Consider the following 24,510-nt stretch of genomic DNA (forward strand, 5'->3'; position numbering starts at 1 on the left):
ATTTGGAAAAGAGGGAGATGTCATCTCTCTCAGTGATGATTTTTTTCATATTTCACATATGTTTTGATTCATCTTTGCCTCTGTATTAGTGCCAGAATGTCTTTCTCAATTGTCAAAGTACTAAAATCCCTTATGTAGCAATGAAATTACTTGAACTGAGACTTCCTTCCAATATTTATGGAAATACTTGATACAGAGCATTTTTCTGTTTAATTTTTTACACTTAAACTCCTTGTTTGTGAAGCTCTAAAGCACCAAGCCCTTGTGTATTAACTTTCCACAAGGTTTTTAGTTCACTTCTCTCAATCTCTTGCCTATTTTGCCCTCAGTGATATTTCCTGTGCCCCTGATTTCTGCAGCTGCCAGGTCACACCGAGCTCTGATTTACCCTGGTTATTGGGGGGTTTATTTGTGTTCTAAGTGCTTCCAGGTAGGGAATGTTTCCTTCTGTGTTTGTACAGCGCTATGTAAATTTGCAACAATATCTAAATGTTTGCTAGTGACCCAGCCCTGTAGAAGTCAATAAGTCACATCAAGGCTGAGCTTGATGTGTTGTGTTCAGAAACAAGGGGTTTATTTAAAGAAAATCAGAATTAAAAAAGGTTGGAGTGGAGAGATGAGCCCAGACTGCAAATTTGAAGCTTGCCCTGGGCTAAATAAAAGTTGTTTTAAAAAATCTATTATCTACCAATGCTGATTTAAATATGAATGCAGTTCACTTTGCTCCTGATTCTGTTTCAGATCTTTTTAAACCAGATTTCATTGGTTTTCCTTAGCAGAAATTTGCTCTTGATGTGTTTGCTTAAAACAAGACTTGAGAGAGCCCATCTGCACTCTCCAGGCTCTGTGTCAGCACTGGCTTCTTTTTGGCTTCAGGCATCCCTGTGAAGAGCATTTTCCTTTGCAAAACCATGGAATTTTAAACACACATTGGCCAGTGTGTAAAATACAGTACCAAATGAAGTTAGTTTTATTTTTTCTGAGTGATCTATTTAATTTCCCCGCTTGATCTCAGTTTTAAAGCTTTATTCACATCTTTGTGTCTGGGATTAATTTGACTTGGCACGCTGCAGTGTCTCTGTCTCCCAGGAGCAGCTGATAATTTACAATGATTTTCTTTTTCCTCTTCTCCCTATGACTTGTACCAAAGGTTTTTCTCTGCAGAACTCTGGATGATATGCAAAGAGCAAAAATATTTTAAGAACGAATAACTGAGTTACCTGTGATGATTGGAAACTCAAACATGGCTCAGCTTGTAATGAGTCCAAAACTGTTATTTACCAGAACATCTTTGCAGCAAAAAAACCCTTTGAATAATGAATGGTGCCTCTATCTGTGTAGCTGTACAGAAAATACTGGGCTGGAGGCAACTACAGCAAAAGAAGGAGTTGACAAACGTGTGTTAATTATATCTAAATTAATCATATAATTCTGTGTGAGAGAAGGAGAAAATGTGTTTTCTTTTAGGTGTAATAATGATGCAAATAAGAGAAATCGACAATTCGAAACTGACTTTTGAAAGATAATTTGTTATAATTTTTTATTACTGCTTCCTGTTCTTGTTTTTTTAAGTGCCTGTTAATTTTTGGAAAGGCAGAGGCTGATGTGAGTGCCTGTAAGAGCCTGTGTGTGACTGGGCTGGTGAACATGAGCTGGAGCCAGGACATGTCCCTGGCTGTGTAAATCACCAAGCGTCCTTTAATCACCACCTGCGTTTGCCAAGGATTTGCAAAGGAGGAGTGGGAGGAGCATCTGTGTGACCATAAAGTCATGGAATGGTTTGGGACCTTAAAACTCATGGGCAGGGACACATTCCACCATCCCAGGTTGCTCCAAGCCCCTTCCAGCCTGGTCTGGAACGATTCCAGGGATGGGTCAGCCACAATTTTGGGTTGTGCACCCATTGATGTACCTGTGGGATGCTGGAGAAACCCAGTCCTGAGAGAGAAAGTGGAAGGAGCATTGGGGCATCTTGGTGATGGGATTTCTGGTCATGGTTATGGGAATTTTGGGCAGCAAAAACGTCATGGGGAGAAGACTACTAAAGCAGGCTGGATTTGTTCCCCCTTCAGTGAACAGTATTGTCTCTGTCCTCCTATTTATATCCTAAATGCTTTTTGTCCTTCCATCAGTGTTGTGAATACCTGGAACAAAAGACCAGTAATAATTAGTTTCTAAAATCGAGTAAATGAAAGAGCAGAACTTTTAGTGAAGTCCAATTATGTACCATCATGTATTAAGCTGGTAGTGGTGTTCTCATATCCCAAAATCAATGGCATGCCCTGCAGATATGTTTTAATTAAAATAGGAAATATGTATATTATTTTAGCCCTGCTAAAATAGTTAATTCTGAAGTTCCTGATGATTTTCCTCAACGAATATAAAGTTCAGTCTCTGAATAAACCCTGTCCTCTAAAGGCTGAGAGAATTGCACCTGACAGTGAACAAGGATTGGCAATCCAGAGGGAGTTTGCAGTAAATCAGGGAATGTTCCTGGGGCTGTCGAAGGCTTCCTCTCTCCCAGAGTTACCTCCAGAGCTCGAGTGAGTGTTGGCAGCAGCAGAGCTGAGAGCAACCAAAAAAGTGTCAGGGATGAAGATCTACGATAAGCACAGATGGAAAGAGCCAGATACAGGAAAGAAAACAAAGCAGCTGGGGGGTGGAATTCTGTCCCTGGTGAAAGAAGAAGTGAATGGTGAAGAGCTGTGGAACAGCATAAAAAATGAGATTATGGCAATGGCTGCTCAAGTTTTGTGTTACCAGGCCAAGACAAAGAAATAGAGGTGGGAAGTGCTAGAAATGGAAGGGGGGGAATTCAAAAAGAGATGGAAGAGATGGACCAGACAGTTGGTGTTGAAAATGGAAATACAGAAATGCCTGGCTGGGGTAAGAATGGTCAGAAGAGTGTGGAGAAAAACTGGGCTGTATGGCAAGGTAGGAGAAGTCTGAAGTGGAGCACTGGAATCAAAGATGTCAGTGCTGAAAGACAAATAATAATTGAGAACATAAACACAGAGGGTGAAAGATACTTGGAAGACTTAGGGAGTGCCCAGAAGCCAATAGGTAGGCTGATCCCAGAGGAGATTCCTGCAGGAAACAGGGAGAGAGAACAGCGGAGTTCAGCACTCAGTATCTTGGCAGAAAAAGGGGGAATCTGAATTCTGGGTGTCAGAAAAATCCTGGAGGAATTCCAGCCAGGCAGGAGACAGGATAATGGCTGTGTACATGTGATGAACACAGGAACAAGAGTCTCCACAATTTATTTGTAAATTCTGTTGAATGAGGAAAAGTGGCAACACTGTCAGGAGGAGGATTTGATTAAATCACTTTAAAGCAATGTCAGAAACTGCCCAAGAAATTCTTGTGAATTGAAGTTCAGTGTGAAGTTGTTGGGATCTGAATGGAAAAGAGGTGGTGATGGAAATGAAGCCAAATATCCATCAACTGGGAAAACAAAGCATGTGGGCTTTGGAAACTTGCTTCAGGGGTTGGGGGATGTTGAGGTGAAGCAAAAAAGAGCATAAAAAATTAGTTCTGAAACACTATACTAATAAAATATAAAAAAAACCAAGACAATTGCCTCCTATATAAACTTTTATCTTTACTGACTCCAATTACAGGACTGGAATAATGTGAAAACCTGTGAAGCAAAGGAGGTGTTGGTCTTTAAATGTAGATTATCCCTAACACTGCCCCTGTAGGTTCTACTCAGCCAACTTTGAGGCCCACTCTAAACTGGATGGGCATGTCCTTTTTTGAGGAATAAGTGAAGATTTTAAATTGATGTCATTTTTATTTCAGCAAGGCTCAGATGATTATTTCTTATTTTAGTCATCTGATGCCGGCTGTAGAAACCTGGTTCCTTTAGAATCAGAGTCCAGACTGGAATGGGTTGGAAGGGACCTTGAAGCTCATCCTGTTCCACCCCCTGCCATGGGCACCTTTCACTATCCCAGGCTGCTCCAAGCCCATCCAGCCCGGCCTTTGACACTTCAGGGATCCAGATTTCTTCCATAATAGTGAGAATAAAGAATTCAGCTGCAGAGCTGAATCTTCAATCTGTGCAAAAGTCATTGCTAATGGCACAGGTTGTTCATCTGTGACAACTTCTGACCCATTAATGCTGCTCTGCATCCTTTCAGTACCTGGTGCTCTGTGGGAAGGGAAAGTCCTGCCCTTAGAATTATAATTAGTCATGCCTAACTTATAATTAATGAAGTTGGAAGCTGCTGGTTACTTGGATCACAATCATTTGCCTGCGGTCTTTTTTGTGTCCTACTGAATCCTGGGGTTCAGTGGGACAGCAGAAGAGCTGGGTTATTATCTACGTGAGTACTTAGGTGGAAAATTGATACTTGGGAGAGGTGAAAAGCATTTGAGGTAAAAATGGGTGATTCAAGCCATGGGCTTTCAAGAGCTGTGCTTGAAATATAAGAAACATTCTAGTGGTTTTTAAGGATAAATTTTACAAATTTTAGTAAAGTATGTTAAAATAAATAATCCTGGAGGACTGAAATGGAGCAAATTCATTGTCTTAGATTCCACATTGGTATTTTATTTATTCTGTGACCAAGATGTGGAATTGGAAAGAACTCAACCAGAATCCAGGCTCCCAGATAACCAGATGACGTCCTGCCCATCTTCCCCAAACTTCCCGCTTGTGCCAGCGCTCCCTCTGGAGCTCTGCCTTCCAGCTGAAGGAGAGCTGCCATCGCTCAGCTGCTTTGTCCCGTGGCAGAACACAAGGAAAGTGTCCGATAGGATGAAGAATACATTTCCTGGGCTCTGAACTCGGGCTCTGACCCCTGCTATCCGCGCTCCAGTAGGATCATTCCAGGCATCTCCCAGCTCGGCCAGGGGATGTGTTGCTATCTTCCGTTCACATTCCCTCCCTTCTTTCTCTTGGTTTGTTTTCCACATGACTGGGAAACAATTGCTTCTTCCACATGGAGCCCTTCTCCCATTCCTGGGAAAATAGCAGGGAATGGGGAGCATTTGCATAATCGTCTTTAGTGCTATTGTGGGCGGGCTTTGGATGCCGGCACGGAGTTGCAGACTGGCCACCTGTCCAGAACAAATGAACTTAGCTTTTGTATAACGTTATCTGGTTTTCCACAGTGTTATTTTTGTGTAATGAATAACTCGATTAAAATATTATAAAACCCCATCATTCAGTAAATGTTTGTGTTGGGTTTAAATCCCCCCTCGCAGGGGTGGGGAGGGGGACAGAGTTTCCTCTTCCTCTGTTAGCACAACTATATTTTCAAGCTGCCTCTGACATAGTTTTATAACTGCCTTTGTGAAATTATCCTCATGAATATTAATTAGGGGTGTGGGAAGAAAAAAAAAAAACCAACCCCAAACCTCAAAATGATTTGCATTCATCCTTGTATAAATGATAAATTAAGTGTTGTCTAATGTTTTCTAATGGTCCATTTCACCTATGTAAAACAATTAATTAAACAGTTGGCCTCTTAGGGAAGGAAGAAGAGGAGGGTGCTGAGGACACCACCCCTGCCAGGGCTGCAGCACGAGAATTAAGCCTGTTCACTGTTCACATACGTGACTTTTGCATGTCTCCGTGTTAGTCTTTGGTCTCTTGGACTCCTGAAATCATAAAAAACTCATTCTAAAGGATAAAAAAGAGACAGTGTGTTCCTATGTGCAGGTCTGGGGCTTTTGCCAGCCAAGGTGTGGGAAGGGTGCCACATTTTATTGCACCTCAACCTTTGCCCCACGACTGAGTTTCGATTGCTGCGTTATGAGAAGGCAAAACAAACCCTTCCATACTTTCTGTTGGCCATAAATAACTTGTGGAGCTTAACCTGGGCAGCGAGATTTCCATATTGCCCATTTTACTTTCATATTTGTATCTTTTATTGCCCATAGTAAAAAAACAACTGGCCGAAGTTCAGCCAAGTAAGCACCACTAAATTATGACCCAGAAGGACATGGGTTGATTTTTCCCCTACATTTCTCTTTCCCAAAGCAGTTAAAGGTAAGAGCTGCATTGACCCAAAGCACATTATTATTATTATTATTTTATCTGTGCTCTTGAGCCTTTTCTCCACTCAGTGGCCGTGGCATTGCTGTTTTGCTGTTTGGTGGCAGCAGATAAGAGGAGGGGAGTTTCTGTCAGTCAGCAATTGCAATTCCATTCCTGAGACAAGAACATCCACCACGGACACTGTCCTACCTTGTTTGGCTTCTGGCTCGATCCTGGTGCACGTGTCCCATGGATTGGGTCCAGAGCTCCTCCTGCTCTTTTATTTCCCTTAGTTGGCAATCACTTGGAAATGCTTCTGGTGAGCATTGTAGGTTCCTGTGATTGATTTACATGTCAGTGGTATCAGCTTTGGAATATTACTGGAAGGAATTATTATGGAGTTTGGTCTGGAGCTGCTCAGGAAGAGGTTGATGTGTCCCTCGTGTAGCTGTCAGTCAGCAGTGTTGGTTTAAAACCAGCTTGGAATATCTGCCAAAGGATCTGCCACAGATCCTTTGCCGAGGGAGAACATTAAAATCAGGCAGTTGTGTTTTGCTGGAATGAAATAAAATGTCATTATAGGCAGCAAGGAATAAATATTGAAAGTCTGTAAATTAAGAAGTTTAAAGCCAAATCTTCCTGCTTCAGCAGTTAAAATTTGCAGATCCTTTTTCATTTTGTGTGAATGGATGATTTTTATATGTATTTGATAAAAATATGAGTGCTGTTACTATAACCCAGTTAAAAAACTGTTTTGTTTGATTTGCTACCCCTGCTATGGTTTGTAAACCCTGAGCCATTAAAGGTGTATTTTCTCTACCTGAAATGTGGTGTTTTAAAACCCAACAAACCAGTGAATTGGAAAATGGGGGCATGTTGATGAACTGGAAATATTTTTTAATCTTTTGCTGATCTTTTTCCTGCTTTTCTTATCTCTCCTGTAATAACTGGGAATTGATTTCACATTTTATGCTCTCACCCACTGAGTGAAGACCTGGAAATTGCCTAAATCATAGCCCAAATTTCAGATTTACAGCCGTGGATCAACGCAGTGTTTACAGGAGCAGTTCTCCAGATATGACTGAATTTGGAGGATTGAAAGTTGGGCTGTCGAGTGCAATCCGATCCCTTTTGCCATTACTTATTGATGAGGTTTCCTAGGCTTTCCAGTTGTCAGCTTGCTGATGGAGCTCCAAGATTTAGGATGTTATGTGGGTATGGGACTCTCACTCTTTGTTTTCTGATTAGGAGCCTGACCTCTGGTACCTCATTTTAACATTAGAGCGAACTCTGGCGAATAATGGTCTGTGTTGAAAGTGCATCCAGCTGGAATTGCGTCTTGGGATGGGGGTAGGGGGGACTGGAATCTTTGGATGCCATCACGAAGCAATTAGACAAGCTACTTAATAATTTATAGCTTGCTGTCTTAAGGGTTGTAAGCGTTTTGACTGAAGAGGGTTTTGTTTAACCTTTCAGGGCTCACCGTGAGGCCGAGATTGAGCGTAGAAATTATTTTCCTTTGAAGAGTGGCAGAGAATCCAGAGCCAGATGACTTTGTCATCTATTAATTAATGCTTTGTCTTGCTACCTGAATATAAGAGTTTGCTCAGCTCTCTTAGGGCTTCAGTGTGTTGTGAATAGAGAAAAACCTTCGGGAAGCAGAAAGTGAACAACAGGGGTTTTTTGCAAATCTTGTTGTTCTTAAATTCTTTTTTGTTGAATTTGGTTATGACTTAGTGACAATTTTTGTGTTCTTTCACCTTAAATATTAAATATAATATTTAAAAGAAATATAATATTTCCTGGGGAAGATATAATGCTGGGGAAGGGAAGAAAACAATTGCATATCTACTAGATTTCAGTAATCCTGGTGTAATACCAGTATTCTTGGTGTTTATATGAGTGACTTAAGAATTATACAGACACCTTCTAGTGAAACAACTAGTAATTTAGCTTTTAATGAAATTGTGATTTGTTCAATCTTTGGTATATCAGACGAAGAAAAGCCCACCTGGGTTTTCAGATGCAGAAGAATGAGGGGCTCCACTTGCCTGGAGATGTACAAAGGCCAAGAACCAGAAATAAAGTGCAAAACACTGTCTGTAGGGACTGACTCTCCTGGCTCTTCTAGAAATGTTACAAAATTAAATAGTTAGGAGAGATTTCTAATGATAGTTTGTCAAGCATTTGTCTGGAGAAGAAAATGCTTGTTAAATATGTTGCTGATATTCTTGGATGTGACTATTTCACCTCCTGTCAATGTGCAGCTGCTTCAGATATATAAATAAATATATTCATATATACTTAAATATAATAAATATATACATACAGATACTGGGAGATATTTTGGATGGCCAGATTCAATAGCTGGGTTTTTCTGGCTTATTCCCGTTGTTGTAAGGATATTATCCAGGGTGTAGAGCTGTATTTGCTTTATATTGCTTTAAGTTCAAGTCTGAAGAGTGGCACGGTTTCCTGAATTACAGTGTGGATTCATTTTTCTCTATATCATTCTGTGTGTTCCCTTTTTGCCATCAAACTCATCTGTTTTTCCAAGGACTCTTCACTTTGGGGGAGCTTCATTACACAGCATCTCTTGCAACATGAGTGTTAAATGTCATTGTTTTCTCCTAAAACCTTTCAGCCTTCCCACTTTATTTCTCCCTGCTCCCCCTGTGAGTGTGCTTAACAGAACCCTTTGGATAATGCTATTTCTGCTTTAAGGACTGGAAGTTTTCCCCTTCCCTCCAGCTCATCTGCTTCATTTTTAATAGGAATAATTTGTGGTTTTCTTGTGCAGGGCTATTTCTGTTGGAATAACCTTGTAGTTGCTGATACTTATCCATGGAAGGTGTGGATTTCTTTTTTCCCTTGTATTTTTTAGGATCCAAAGATTAAAAATATTATCTGCTGATCTCTGCACGGTGGAAGCTGCTGCTTGATACAGAATAGGAATTCTCAGTACTCATCAGGGCTTGCCTTTGGATGCCTTACACTTGATATACTGCGGGGTGAAATAGAGCAGCTTCGTGGAGCTGCTGTGTAATCTGGGATTAAATAAAGGTGCTGGTGTGCTGAGATCAGTGTGGTGGGGACTGACGTGGTCTCATTCCCTCCTGGGCTCACTTCATTGGCATTATGTTAATCTTTGCTTGGCATTTTTTGCCTCAAACTTGAGTTGTTGTTGCCCTACTTGATTTTGGGAGGTTTTGGTCTCTGTCCTTCTGCCTGGCCTGATGTTACAGAGTGCTGACCATACCCAGGGCACTGGTGCTCCCAGAAACCAGAGCAGAAGAATCTGCTGCAGCCTGCATTTATCTCATTTAATTTGCTGATCTGGAACTGTAATGGAGAGCTTCCATTTATCAGCGTAGCAAAACCTTGTTCTAAACAAGCTGGACAAAACCACCCGAGGTGTTGTCTCTTAACATTTGTGTGTGAAATACAAACCTGTTTCCAAGGAACTCATTTCAGCCCTGTTCTTGGCTAGTTTTATGTTAAAATATATTTGTTAGCAGCATGGACTTTGAATTTCAGGCTTCTCTGGTTTATTTTATTAATATACAAGTAAACTTGTGGCTCAAGAGCTTCTCTCGTAAATATCAGTAAATAAACAAATTAAAGATTGCCTTTGCTGTTTTAAGGATAAGAACCCAAAGAAATTTGGTCCAAATAATCTTTGTTTGCTAGGATTTGAGCCTTTGCTTTTTTAAGGATAACCCAAGCAATTTGGTCCAAATAATCCTAGTTTGTTAGGACTTCAGTTTTCCCCTTTTTTTTTTTTTTCCCCTCCCTTGTTTTGGGACCTGCCCTGGAAGCGGTTTGGGAATTTTCCAATTTTGAAACTAGAATAGGAGGACATTTCCTATCCCTGGTGAGAAATTAGCCCACAATCCATTCAGAAAGCAGAAAAATTACCAAGGCACCAATCTGAGGCGGTGGCAGAGATTTTTGTGCCTCACCTCCCCACTCGCCCTCCTTCAGAACACCCCTGCCTTCGTTTGCAGCACCACAGAGCTTCCCACAAACCCCACGCGGGCTGGCAGGGTTCAGACACGAGGTGGGGGAAGGCAGAAGATGCCCAGCTCGGAGGAAATGTGCCATATGCTTCCCAGTGCCGAGCTGCCAAGCTCAAGCCCTTGCCTATTGTGTCGGCGCGGTGCAGACCAGATGGTTCCTTTCCCCCGGCACTGCCTTTTCTCCATCGTTCTGTTTGTCTGATAACACCAATTCCAGGAGTTGCACGTGGGAAATAATGCATAAACATCTAAAAAATAATGTATAAACCTCTACAAAAACCTTCCTCCGGGTGGACCTGTGCTTAGCCAGCGTTGAGCCTGAGTTAATGCATGTTTTCCTTTCCTTCCCTGTCTGTGTTTTCTATTGATGTGATGATTTTTTGTTTTTCTGAACTGTTGCTGTTAAATTCTTTCTTAACTGAGCAGGAAGAAATTTCTTTTTCTTTTTCTTTCTTTTTTTTTTTTTCATGTGAACAAAGTCAAACTGAGTTGGACTCTGATGTTCTTGGCAGCTCTTGTAGAGTTGGCTTGCCTTCTGACTTCAGAGAAAAATTGCTTTCTAATAGACTGTTTTTCCCCTTAGTGAGTGCTTTGGCACCTGTATCCTGAGTTGTGGAAGGGTTTCTTTTTTTCTACAGATGTTTGAACATGAACACAAACTTTAATATCATTGTGTTACTGCTGCCAGCTTTTCTGTCCTGTTGAAAATAGAGATTTTTTTCTGAAAAATAATATTCTTGATTTAAAGTCCTACCGTACTGTAAAACAGCAAATTTACTCTATAAATTGCTAGTAAAGACACTTTAAGATGGCTAAAATATTACTTAAAATTTTGTATTGTTTGCATAACTGTGTTCTACAGCCTTAAATTTTGCTTTCAATATCTGGTACTGTTTGATTTATAAAGGACAAAACAAAACCATGACAAATCCCTGGAAATACAAGGCAATACTTTAAAGGTTCAGCTAAAGGAATGAGGATGACACATCCTGTGTCCTGTAGGATATATGAGGTATTAAGGAATGTGCTGTGCACTAGGTAATTTTGTTGTTATTACTTCAGGTTAATGTGGAGTCTTGGAAAAGTGAGAGATTTTCTTTGGTAAATTAAGGGAATTACAAAGGCTGTGATCCCTGGGAGTCACTGCTGCTTGTGGGAAGCTGGATGTGAGCTTTGGAGCCCCCTTGCCTGGGAATGTTGGTATCAGTGATCTCCCCTAGACCCAGTTTAATTATTAATGGTGGCTCTGATGTGCCACATTCACCTGGGATCTTCTCATGGCAACCTTCGTGTGGCTTCCCTGCTACTGTGAGCACTGTTTACTTTTTCCTATAGAAAAAAAAGCTTTCAAAGAGTTTTAGGATTTTCGAGGCTCTAAAATGGATTTGTTTTTATGACTTCTTCCCAAAAAAAAAAAAAAAAACAAAACAAAAACCGAAACCAAACCAAACAGAATCCAAACCAACTTCTGTTCCATGTGCTGGCACTGCTGAGGCATCTGCAGTCCTGGGGACACTTTTGGGCCCCTCAGGACAGGAAGGACATGGAGGGGCTGGAGGGTGTCCAGGGCAGGGAGCAGAGATGGGCAAGGGATTGGAGAGGCTGAGGGAGCTGGGAGGGCTCAGCCTGGAGAAAAGGGGGATCAGGGGGGACCTTGTGGCTCTGCACAGCTCCTGACAGGAAGGGACAGCTGGGAGGGAACAGGGACAGAAGGAGAGGGAATGGCTTCAAATTTCTCCTGAAATTTTTTGACGTTACCCCTTTCTTCTGTATTTCCATGCAGGACACGATCCCATCCCATTTTTTATGCTCTTCTATGAATAGGTATTCTTCCTAAAAAACACTTAGCTGGAATTCCCCTCACCCAGGAATAAATAATTTCTTCTTCTTTTTCTCCACTGAAGTGATGAGTTCTCCAGTCCCTGTTCCTGCACCAAGTCTCAAACTTTACACCAGAAGAATAACGTGGCTTTGGTGTCTGCTGCCTTAGAATGCTGAAAGTGTTGTTAGGTACAACTGTGTTCTTACTTTGCTCCTCCCTAAGCTGCCTGATCAATCCAGCTGTTTCGTGTAGGAAGTCCAAACCTTTGTTTTCCATAACTGGATGGTGGTGCCAAAATTCCTTGGCGGATGGAAGCATGCACACTTGTCTCCCTGATTTCCAGGGAGCTCTTGGGTTGTTTGTGCAGCTGGAAGAGTTGTCCAGCCAAGGTGAATCATCTTCATTTGTTTTTCAGAAATTTAGTTCTCTTTTCTTCTACCCTTAACATTTGTAACTCTACTTTTAGTGCAGATTTAGGGGTTCAGAACACACCCAGACTGTCAGGTGAGGGATTAAATTCCCTGGCTGTTTTAGAGTTTGTGCTGCTTTTAATTATTTTACTGATCTGAGCATAACTAGGTGAGCAGTGGCAAACCTTTCCTCATGGAATCATGGAATGGGTTGGGTTGGAAGGGACCTTGAAGCTCACTGGCATCAAGGACAAGTTTCTTGGAGAAAATGGAATGGCTGAAATCTTTGCTGGTGGTTGTGGGGCAAGTTGAGGCATCGTGGGGCTGTGGTGGGAACAGTGACACTTGGAATGTGTGGCTGCAGCATCCCAGAATTTCTTTGCCATGCCAATGTGTGTTCCCTGAGATACTTGAGGAAAAGAAAAGGAATCTTGAGGACTTTGCTAATTAGTCTCAAACTACATAAGTTTATGAAGCTGTAGAAACTGACTCCTGTTCATGATTTTTATTATCATCTTCTGTTAAAGGGGTTGATTTCAGCAGGGCTTAAAGTAGACCTGTAGGGGTTAGTGTTGAACAGAATGGACAGAAATATGAATTTAAAAATTATTTAATTAGTAAGTAGTGAATTCTAAATAGTGGTGATGCTTTCAGAGCAAAATTTGTTCATGTAAACTTTGCCAGACAGACAAAATGTACTGAACTCCTTAAAAATATGGCATTGCATTTTCAGGCTGATTTTTGGTTTTTTACCTCATATTATGACTTACAGAATTAAATTTATGCCAAAACCTGACTTAATTGCATGTTCCATATGCTAAAGATAGACCAAGCTCAGAAGCTACTTACCAAATTCAAAATAAATTTTAAAATTTCAGCCTGATAAACTTGAGAGTAGTAACACTTCCGCTGTTACAAACTGATCAATAAATATTATGTGAAGCACAACTGATTTCAGAGTTATCTGCCAGATGTTTTAGGGTGAGAAAAAAGTCAGCTTTGTGCTCCATGGAGCGGGAGCTGTGTCAGTGCTTTGTAATCATGTGAACCTTTAATTAAGAAGTTCCCACAGAATAGGAAATGCTGACCTGCCGGAGACACTTCCAGGGAATAACACAGAGCAGCTTCAGTGGCAGCACTGCGGAGAATGAAACAAATTCAGAAAGATTTCTCTCAAAATAGTAAATACTTAGAAATGGAATCCTCCTAAATGGCATCAGTAAAAAAAAAAAACAAAAAACTTACATTTGGAAATGGAATCCTCCTAAATGGCATCATTAAAAAAAAAAAAAAAAAAAACTTACACATGTTGTAGTTTATTAATTATGGTTTGTTGTTACGGTCAGTGCCAAATCCTGCAGTGAGGATGGGAGAACCACAATGTTGCAGCCACAACTTGTTGAATCTTAAATACAACTTTTTGTAGGTGTTTGAAACAAGACAGAGAGGTCACTCAGCATTCCTGGTTTACTCTCACTTTCCCTTTGTAGCTCTTCCAGTGCTTCCCTGCTTTTCACGTAGTTCAAACGTTTTGAGCTGGTTCCCTGAGGCAAGTGAGCCACTGGTTAATATGGATTTGTAATCCATAGTTCTGGCTTTGCTTAGGAGATCCCATCCTGATCCTTCTGTTTAGTAGAGCAGCGGCTGCGCAGTGTTCTCCATCCAAAAAATGCTGTGGAAGATGAGGTTTTTGCCATCCTTCATCAGCCACCCGAGATCTGAATTACAGGACATTTTGGAAATCATTGCTACACACCTCACATGTTATAAAACTGGGAAGTGTCTGGTTTTGGTCTCACTCAGCAAAACAGAACTGGTGGAGGTAATTATGGGGAAGGTGACAATTTGAGAAACTACCCTTTTTTTTTAGTTCTAACTGGGGATTTCCAGTTAGAACTGAAGGCTCCACGTCATGATCCTGTTGTCTGTCTTTCTGTCCATCACACTGAGCTTCCATTTGGGTGGGGGGAAAGGGAAAAGCAGCATTCCAGGAGTACTTAGAGTCAGTTTGGTGCTTGTTGAAAGTGATATTTCTTAGCAGCTCAAACAGAGAAGAAAAACCCCTGTACCTAACAGCAGCACAGGTTAAAACCCCACAGAAATTTCTTCAGACTCACATTCAAGGGATGCTTCTGGCTGGGATCCCTGGAACCAGCAGGAAATGGTGGTGAGGAGGTGACAGCCGTGTCCCCATGTCCTGCTTCAGCTGAGGTGTGAGACAGAGGAAGGATGTGGCATTGGTGTCCCCAGGGTGGTTCCTCTTCGGAGGGAATGGCAGAAGTGCTGCTGGCATTTTGTATTTGTGTCCTGAGAAACTTCACTTTGAATTAATGCTGGCAATCAGATCTGTACATGGAGGAAAAGAGGTCATTTGTCACAACTTCGCTCTTTTCAGTCTTTTAATTTCAGGGAGGGATCTTAAAAACCACCTCATCCCAACCCCCTGCCATGGGCAGGGACACCTCCTGCTATCCCAGGTTGTCCAGCCTGGCCTTGGACACTTCCAGGGATCCAGGGGCAGCCACAGCTTCTCTGGGCACCCTGTGCCAGGGCCTCCCTGCCCTCACAACCAGGAATTCCTTCCCAAAATCCCATCTGTCCCTGCCCTGCCCACAGGGAACCAGTCCCTGTGTCCTACAATTGCCCTGACCCACGTGCAGGACCTTGCACTTGGCCTTGTGGAACATCATGAATTTCCCTATTTTTAAGCTTTAGATCTGTCTAAAGATCAAGGTCCAAAGTTGTTAAAAGTTTACCTAAAAGTCAAAAATTAACTCAGCCAAAAATGACATTGTCTAGTGCAGTAGGGTGGAAAAGAAATCTGGTTTATAAGGAGCAGTGTAAAGCAGTGGTTCCCCATCTGAAATGTGATCCAGGACTTTGGTTTATCTATTAGGAATGGGATTTGCTCAGGAAGCACAGACTTCTGAACCAAAAGACAAACAAACTTTTTCTCCAGAGCTGCTAATGTGCCTTTGGCTCCAGGGAGAAGTGATGTGGTGGAAACCTCCTGATATCTTGTAATACATCCTGAGGCTCTGCCCCTTCCTGAGGTTTTCTGACAGTTTCTTAGGGACTTAAAGAAAGCCAACTCTGAAAAAGAACTCTGAGTTTATATAGAACAGCTTCAAAATCTAGGATGAAGTTATTTCAAGTATAAGAAAGAATAATTTTAGATGGTTTAAACAGGAGCTCCTTGTATTTTGAAGAATAAAATCAATCTTCAGCCGTTTTCCAACTTTCACGCTCAGAGATGGGGGGAATTTTACTCAGATTTCTTCACTGGGTGCCTGGAAAGCTGGGGGATTTTTATTTGCTTGGATTAATGTACTTCCTCAGGGGTTGTAGAGCTAAAAATTCTGAGAAGAGAGTCCCTAAACTTCAGGCTGCCTGAAATACACTCACTGGATAAATACTGGATGGTGCAATAAGAACTTCAACGCAGACATTTTTGAAGGAGTCATTTAGCAAAAGGCCTTCAAAATAACCTGGAATGTTTCCAAATAGCAACATATCCTTAGTGTAGCAATTTAAAATATGTAATTTAGAAAGTGAAAATAATTTCTCCACATGAATACTGAGCTTGGTTGGTGTAACTGGATTTATTCTGCTCAGAGTTGGAAGTATCTGTGATTAAATGAGATAGCCACGGTGCCACATCATGGAGATTACAATTAATTTTTCTTGATGCCTGAAATGCTAAAATTTGGAAGCCAAAGACAGGAGAATTCAGAGAAAAAGCAGTTGGAAGCTTAGTGAAGTATGGTTTTATTACTTAAAATCTGTAAGGGTATTCATCATAAGGGAGACTCATTTATAATGAGACAGAGAAAGAAACTTCCAACACTGGTTTTGTGCCAAGTAGTACAGAATATGAATCCCTAGGTTAGGTGTGGATCCTGGCCTGATGAAAGGTCAGGAATATAATAGGTTAGAGGACATTTTGATGAATAAATCTGAATTGGCTCTAGGTGTAGTCAGCTTGGCTGCAGTGGATTTATTCTCTGATCATTTCCTGTCTTAGCCCTGTGGGTGTTGTTTTTGAAAACTGTGAAACCTTTGGAAAAAAGGGACAAACTTAGTGCCAGGGTTTTTTTGGTTTTTTTTTCTAAAAGGAGGGCTGAGAGAGGAAAAGTTAAATTATATCTCATTCAGGTTGTTTTGGAGAGAATTAAGATGCTGCAAATGAAGCAACAGTTTTAACAAATGAACAAAGTGGATGAGAAGAGCTTTGACGTTTCCTTTGCTAAACCTGATTGCAGGAGTGCCTGAGGTGATATTTAACTGCTGTACATGAATTTTTTAGCTTCCCACTTTGTTTTCTTTGCTTTCTTGTCATGCTTCAGATATCTGAAAATAAAAAGAGAAATGAAGCAGCTTGGAACAAAATTATGAATGAGTGAATAAATGAATGAATGAAACTCGATATTTTCTTGGAGTCATCTGATAGTGGGAAGGAAAATCCCATCTTGAGGAAGGAGAAGCAGCATGGTTAGGGATGCAGCTTACCTTAAATAACCAGCCTTTCCTAACATTTCCAGGGAATTTTGCAATTGATGCTGCAGGCACAGGGGAACCTCTTTTACCTCTCATTAACCACGTTAAAGGCAGTGCAGACCACCAGTCAGGGCACCTTTGGGAAGGGTCGGGATGCACTGGAGAAGCCCATGTGCTGCCTGTTCCAGGCATTGTTTTCATTTTCATTTGGCCGTGGAGCTGCTGCCTAAGGCCCTGTGTGAGCTCCCAGCCCAGGAATTGTGTCTGGCAGAGCTTGTGATGCCAGTGGAGCCACGTCACATCCCGCCTGGAATCCCTGCCTGGAATCCCTGCCTGAGTCCCTTCATTCTCATTGAAATATTTTATCTAGCTCTGGTAAATAAAAGGTCATTTGAAATAATCCTGTCCCAGACTTTAGTACTGAATGGTTCTGCTGGATTCAAGAACCAGAGTTCTCACCTCACAAGCTGTTTTGCATTTTCTGCTCCCTTCTCCCTGTCCAAATGTTTCCAAGAGATTGGTAAAGGTGCAAAATCTCTTCCATGTTGCTCCTGAAGCTTGTGAGGCAAACATCTGCGTGATTGACAAAGCTCCCTCCTGAATTTTTGGCCCCAGGTAGCTGTGTTTGAGTGAGTCAGGCTCCCTGAGCTCGCTGAAGTGGGGTCAGATCTCGCTGGCTTGAGAAGAAAAGCTGAGGGCACCGGGGAAGTCCTGAAATTTCTTGGTTTGGATACACCTCGTTTCTTCGTTTGTGTAGTAGGAGCATTCTTCAAAGTGCAGACATTCTGCATTTTGGTTGTGTGGGGGTTTTTTGCCCTTTATTTTTTTGGAGGAGTCTCTGTGTGTGACAATTCCCCTTCATCCTCAGCCAGTCCTCACACGTTGCTTCATTCGTGTCACAGAATATTCTGAGCTGGAAGGGACCCACAAGAATCATCAGAGAATGGCCCATAGTCTTGCTCAAATATGGGTTTGAAAATACCAGTCAAAGGCTGTTTTCACAGTGGCAGGAGAGTCTTGGTGTAGCTGTCAAATTTATTTTGGAAGAACCAGCAGTACTGAAATAAAACAGAATTTTCCACAGTGCCTGCACCTCACAAGAATGACAAAATACAACATTCTCAATGCTTTTTTTCCCATTTAAAAATAAAATACAGCAAAGCTCTTTTGCACATAAGCAATGGGTGGGTCTGATAAAAAGAATTAATACATAATAAAACTGTGACATTTTCTAGCTGCTGATAGAGAGTGTTAATTTGCAGCTGTTGATTACTAAAAGTGGCTTCCACACTTCCATGAAGTCAGTTTAATTGGGAGTAACCTTGCTTTTCCCAGAGAAGAAGCAAAGTAAAGAGAGATACTGAAGCCTCTCTGTTGTGGAGTGTTTGCCTGACAGAAGAGGACTTAGCAAACAAAATAATGAAAAAACGAAATAATCATGTCAGGGTGACAAAGAGAAGAGATCAAAATGATGCAAGATACCGAAACCACCTAAATGAAAAGCAGCCCTGAATTTGCCTGTCTGATAGTCCCAAAACTCAGTGTTACATCAGCTGTGTCTGTCATGCTTTCTGCTATCAATAATAGATTTTTTGGGCACCTGCTGTCATCAGCACCTTCAGTTATTATTACAGATAAAACCCTTACAACTGCCTTGGAAGGTATCGTTAATATGACTTTTAAAAAAAACTTCTAACAATGATCTTTTAATTTGGGTCATCTCCCTCTTTCCTTTTCTAATGGTGATCCCTTTTTGTAAGTATTAAGCAAATATTTTTAAATTTTTTTCCTCCCCCATATCTGCCACAACTGGCTTTATTAGATAATATCAATAAATAGACTTGAGGTGTGAGGTCTGGTGATGGAAAACATCAAATAGGAGCTGCAGCCCTGGGAAATACAAATCCGAGTGTATGTGGAATTGTGCTGATTTTTTCATGGATGCCAGAGCTCCAGGAGTGTTTGGACAACACTCAGGGTGGGATTGTTGGACTGTGCAGGGCCAGGAGTTGGATTTTGTGATCCTGTGGGTCCCTTCCAGCTCAGGATATTCCATGATTATTTTATCCTCCCTATTATCTTCATTTTTTTTTGAGTGGTTCTTTTGCTGAGCTTGTTCAGTTTGGAAATAAATAGTTAATCCCGCTGGGTTTATGGTTTATTTGCTGACATCAGTGATAGGATTTCTTTGGGCAAAAATAGCTTTATTTATCCCTCTTGTGACTTTTGTTACATCTTAATTTGGGCAGAGATTGTCCTCAGCTGCCAGAGAGCTTTTTTTCCTGTTTCTGAATGTTTGTTCAGCATCTTGAGGCAGATCTGGTAGTGGAATCTGAAGAAGAAAGGGTGGAAACATGGAATTAGCACCAGGTGGAGGCATCTCATAAAGCTCCAAATCCCATCACAAATCGCTCTGCCAGGGTTAAAGGAAATGCTATTTTTCCTTTTATCTGAGATTTTTTTAACAGCTACCTAATGGAATTTGCTTTTTTTTTTTTTTTTTAAATATGAGGGAGCATGACTGTGCTACTAGTGATCTATTAGCAACATTTAATTTTTCTGTGTGAACACATTGATCAAATCATAGCTTGGTGATAAATTTCTACCACTGTGTGGGCTGTGAGACATTAATAAAATCTTGTGCTGTTTGAGCTACTTCTGATATTTTTTTCTAGGGGTCATTCAAAGGTTGTTGCATCTTAAACATGGTATGGAAAGTGTCAGTAAATGACACTGGGCAAAGATGTCTCACCCCAGGCTCTTCCTCAGGACTGCTCCTCCAAAATACTCCTGGGGTGTTGATTCTTAGCTGGAGAGGGAATTTTCACCCAGGTCTGCACTTCTTTGCTGTGTAGACTAACATGCAAAAGCTGGAGGTGTTTTTGTGGTGATGGTTTAGGTTGCAAAGAGTCTTCAAGGACTGCGAGTCCAGCTGTTGTTCCACCACCAACCCATGTCCCCAAAATGGGATATGCATTGATGTATTGAGGAAAATGGGATATGTATTGACATATTGAGGAAATTGGGATGTATATTGACATATTGAGGAAATTGGGATGTATATTGACATATTGAGGAAATTGGGATATGTATTGACATATTGAGGAAAATGGGATGTATATTGACATATTGAGGAAATTGGGATGTATATTGACATATTGAGGAAATTGGGATATGTATTGACATATTGAGGAAAATGAAATACATATTGATATATTGAGGAAAATTGTATATATTGATATATTGAGGAAAATGGGATATGTATTGATATATCGAGGAAAATGGGATATATATTGATATATTGATATATTGAGGAAGATGGGATATATATTGAGGAAAATGGGATATATATTGATCTGTTGAGGAAAATTGGATATATATGGATGTATTGAGGAAAATGAGATGTATATTGATATATTGAGGAAATTGGGATATATATGGAAGAAAATGGGATATATATTGATATATTGAGGAAAAATGGGATATATATTAAGATATTGAGGAAAATGGGATATATATTGGTACTGAGGAAAATGAGATGTATATTGATATATTGAGGAAATTGGGATATATATTGAAAAAAATGGGATCTATATGGATATACTGAGGACAATTAAATATATATTGATATATTGAGGAAAATAGAATATATATTTATATATTGAGGAAGATGGGATATTTATTGATATATTGAGGAATTGGGATATATCTTGAGGAAAATGGGATATATATGGATATATTGAGGGAAATGGGATATATATGGGTGTATTGAGGAAAATGGGATCAGCAGCCAGAGGAGGGGTCAGTGTGGCAGCAGCTGCCCTTCCTGTGTGGTTATAAATGAAACCCTGCTGCTTTCTGACCTTGAGTATGAAAATGTTGTTATTGATTTCCTGAGGCCGTGCAAAACGAAACGTGGGGACTGAAGGGTGCAATTAACATTAATAATTAAAGATGAGCTGCGTTTGTCAGTCTCTTGTCTGAGTAATGGGCTCCTCCTGGGAGCAGCAGAGCTCCTGCAGCCTTGGATGATCCGAGCTGGGCATGTCGGGGTGGGCTCATAAGTGATGATCCAGATGTTTCCTGGATGCTGGGAGCCCCCTGTCCTGATACAAATTGGGGTTTTCACAGCTGGCACAAGTTCAGCCCTTTCCCTTCCAACATTCCCACCTCTCTGTGTGGGAATTTGTACTTTTGCTGAGCTGGAGGTTGTTTGCTTCTTTGGGTTTTCATTTGTCTGATGTAAGAGCAGAAATGGTGTTTTAATTGCCTTTTTTTTTAACTATTTTTCCCCCTTTTTTTAACAGAGCATTCAGAAGCTGGCTAGCCAATACTTAAAGAAGGACTGGCTTGGAATAAGAGCTGAGGAACGAAGTGATTATAGGTAATTTAGCAGTTGGATATCTCAAAATTGCTGTATTTATCATTTCAGTTTGTGTCATTATTTTAGTTAACAATGAATCACTGCTTTTCTGTAGCTAATTTTTCTTTTTCCTTTGTAGTAGAGCATTGCCAGTTAAAAGAGAAGCTTTGTTTTCCTGAGATTAGTCTTAAATAGATGTTTATGACTTGAATATTTAGGAAGATGGAAGAAACAAAACAGCCTGACAGGACCACAACTGTAATTTGCATCTCTTTGGGTATTAATGTCTGTATCTGAATATAGATTTTAGTAAATAACTTTAAGGCAAGAGGGATAAGTGTGTGGATTGTTTCACAGGAAAAGACAGGAAGAGATCTCATTTTACGAGGCTGTTCTTTGTGAAGATCAGATCTGACAGCAGGGAGGAGGCAAACAGGAGACAGTTGTTTACAAAACTTTATTTCATTAACATGAAAGGTGGATAAAACCTGAAACCAGAAATAAATCAGTTGCTGAAAGCCTTTGAACAGCACCTCTTAAATATTTGGAATGAGCTTTCAGATGCTTCATTTTAATGTCCTCCTTGTGTTCTGACAAGTTTTATTTCAAGCAGGAAGAAATTGACAGATTTGTGTTCGGGACTTTCAGCACCCTCACATTGGCTGTGTGTTTAGAAAGAAATAAACTGAATTATCAGTCTCAAGTGTACATAAAACACTCCCATAACACCCATGAGATCCCACAGTGCCAGAGATCTTCTCCAAACCCCTCCCTACCCATCCCCAAGTGCTGAACCCAAACTGTTTGGTAACAAGTTGGATCACAAGAGAGAAACAGGCGGGAAAAGCTTTATTTGTGGTACAACTTCCATTAAAGGTTGTGTTAGAAGTGGAGATATTTGCTAAAGATTTGCTTTAGATTTAGTTTTAAAAGCAGTCCTTGGAAAAATGTGTGTTGCTGTCACATAAAACAGCCCAGGAGCTGGATTCTGATCTTGTGGAGGATCCTTCCAGTTCAGGAGATTCCACAAATCCACATTTTCAGTGGAACACCTGACCTCCCTTTCTTCCTTCCCACATCCTCTCTGTGTTTCATTATTTTAGGAGCATGTACTCAGTTTGGAAATCACTCTTAGAAGGCACCATGCAGGTGGCCCAGTCCCGACTCAATATCTGTGAGAACTATAAAAACCTAATTTCTGAACCAGCCAGGAGTGTCCGGTGCTTTAAGGAGCAGCAGCTGAAGAAGGTATTTGTGCTTTAAGAAATCCTTTAAACTATTGTCATTTTATTGAGGAAAAAAATAGATTTTTAGAAATCTTTTATTGTGGCACTTCGAGAATATGTGAGTACTCTTCATCTTACAGATGTAAGATTCATCTTATAGTACTCTTCATCTTATCCAGCTTGTTGGTGTGGGATCAAAATTCTGAGCTGATATCCCAAATTATAACTGCTTGGAAATGAGTCTCCTAAAAATACTGCACCAGTTGGTCAAATGTATCTCAGCAAATCTCACACTGTGCTGTAGAAATTGCCTTGCATTGGGTTTGCAGTGACAATTGCAAGTGGGTTTTGTTAGAAAAAGTTCTGATTTTGAGAAAAGATCCATCTGAAACGTGAAGGAATGGCTTGAGCAATCTCCAGGATGGAGAGTGGAGACTGTCCAGCCACCTCCTGTAGCACTATCACAAGTAAGTGCTCCAAAAGCTGCTTTAATTATCTCTTTAATTATCTGTAATTGTCCCTGCAGAGAAAATAGTGTAGTTCCAGTGAGCTGGATATTCATTTAATTGCTCGTTGTGTTTGAAAGTCATTTATGAGGGTGGGCAGGCCCTGGCACAGGGTGCCCAGAGAAGCTGTGGCTGTTCCATCCCTGGAAGTGTCCAAGGCCAGGTTGGATGGGGCTTGGAGCAGCCTGGGATAGTGGGAGGTGTCCTGTTAATTAAAAAATAAAAACCCAAACAACAAGAGATTTTATCTGTCCTTGTCACAAAGTGACCACAAAGACCCAGAACGTGCCCAGTTCTGTGTTCTAGAGGAGTATTTTGTAAAAGACTTGGTTACAAATTCAAATAGATGCTTCTGTGATGTCAGCTCTCAGTTTCAGAACAAATTATTCTACTCTTAGAAACACGTGCAATATCTGATTTGTGAGGGAAAAATTAACTTTATTAATGCTGTTTTACTGTCCTGTGGAATTTCATTTTCATGTGAAGCTTTCCAAACAAGGCTGTGGCAGTTTTATGGCACTTACTGCTAAATAATTGTTCTTTATTCTTCTGCAAGTGGTGATAATTCTGTGTTTATGAGTCAGCAGCAGAGTGGGATCTTTACATTTTTAAAAGTCATAGAGGTTCCTTTACTCCTGCCCTTCTGAATCGGCAGAACAAATTATTACCATTATCAGGGCAGTATTCTGGTTCAGGGCATTCTAGCAGTGTGCTTTTCCTACAACATGGAATTATCATCCACTTGGCAGGATTAATTTTCCTACACAACCAGTCTATTGTTTTACACAGTGCAGCCTCTCACCCTTCCCTTTGAATTCCCAAACAGATAAATAATGGACAGAGAAATAATTGTTCTGACCCCCATTCAGACAAAAGCTTATCAAAATTAAAATTCAGTCAGCAAAATACTTTTAAGGTTACATGGGAATACCCATCTAAAGTGGCATCTAGTCTCCTGACAGTTTTTTATCCTACAGGGATGCAAAGCAAGATTATTTAACTCTTCTCAAACGATCCTTTTAACAACTGGGGTTATTTGATATTTTAATTTTTTTGATGCTGGCAGGAGATTTTGGGGATCAAAATCCCTGCTGATGTTGCAAAACCCTGGTTCTTTTCACGGGCTTTTAGCTCTTTGTCAGCCATCCGTTACATACAGATTATTTTACCTTTCATTTTTCACTGATGCACACAGAGGTCTCCAAAAATCCAAATTCTGCCTTCCACCACTCCCCAAAGCAGCCTTTAGGGAATGCACCCTCTGGAGCCCTTTGCTTTATTGGTCTGCACACATCAAACAGTGTCTTTAGTGGGAATTTTTCTGTGCTCTATAGCAGTTTGACAGCTCCAGGGAGAGCAGGACTGTGTGGTGAGAAGACCAGCAATTCCTGTTGGCTGCCACTTTGTTTTTTCCAGGTGGCTGGGTGTTATTTTTTAGCAGTGGAACCGGGGGAAGTCAATGTTGGATTGTTGGACCCCAGCACCCCGTCAGTCCTGCAGTGCTCCCAAAGGAGGTCCCGTTAATTATGCATTAATAATTAGTGTAATGAAGAGACTGAGGTGTTTTGCAGGGGTGTTCAGCACCTGGAATGAGGGCAGCCAGGGGGGTGGTGATGATATGAAAAGAGCTGGGACTTTTGGGGTGGTGTTTGAAGGACTCAAAGGCAAATTGAATTCCTTG

At 40.8% G+C, this 24,510-nt stretch overlaps 1 protein-coding gene across 1 annotated transcript in view; it reads left to right on the plus strand.

Annotated features, from left to right (window-relative positions):
- The window catches only part of FCHSD2 (FCH and double SH3 domains 2), a 118,747-nt gene that overhangs the window by 40,434 nt on the left and 53,803 nt on the right, over positions 1–24,510 (plus strand). Inside the window, exons 4-5 of the mRNA XM_041460435.1 lie at positions 21,042–21,118; positions 22,201–22,345. Coding sequence (XP_041316369.1) covers positions 21,042–21,118; positions 22,201–22,345 — 222 coding nt within the window. The remainder of the gene's footprint in view (positions 1–21,041; positions 21,119–22,200; positions 22,346–24,510) is intronic.

Source organism: Pyrgilauda ruficollis, unplaced genomic scaffold, assembly GCF_017590135.1.
Source record: "Pyrgilauda ruficollis isolate IOZ18807 unplaced genomic scaffold, ASM1759013v1 scaffold143, whole genome shotgun sequence".
Taxonomy (NCBI): domain Eukaryota; kingdom Metazoa; phylum Chordata; class Aves; order Passeriformes; family Passeridae; genus Pyrgilauda; species Pyrgilauda ruficollis.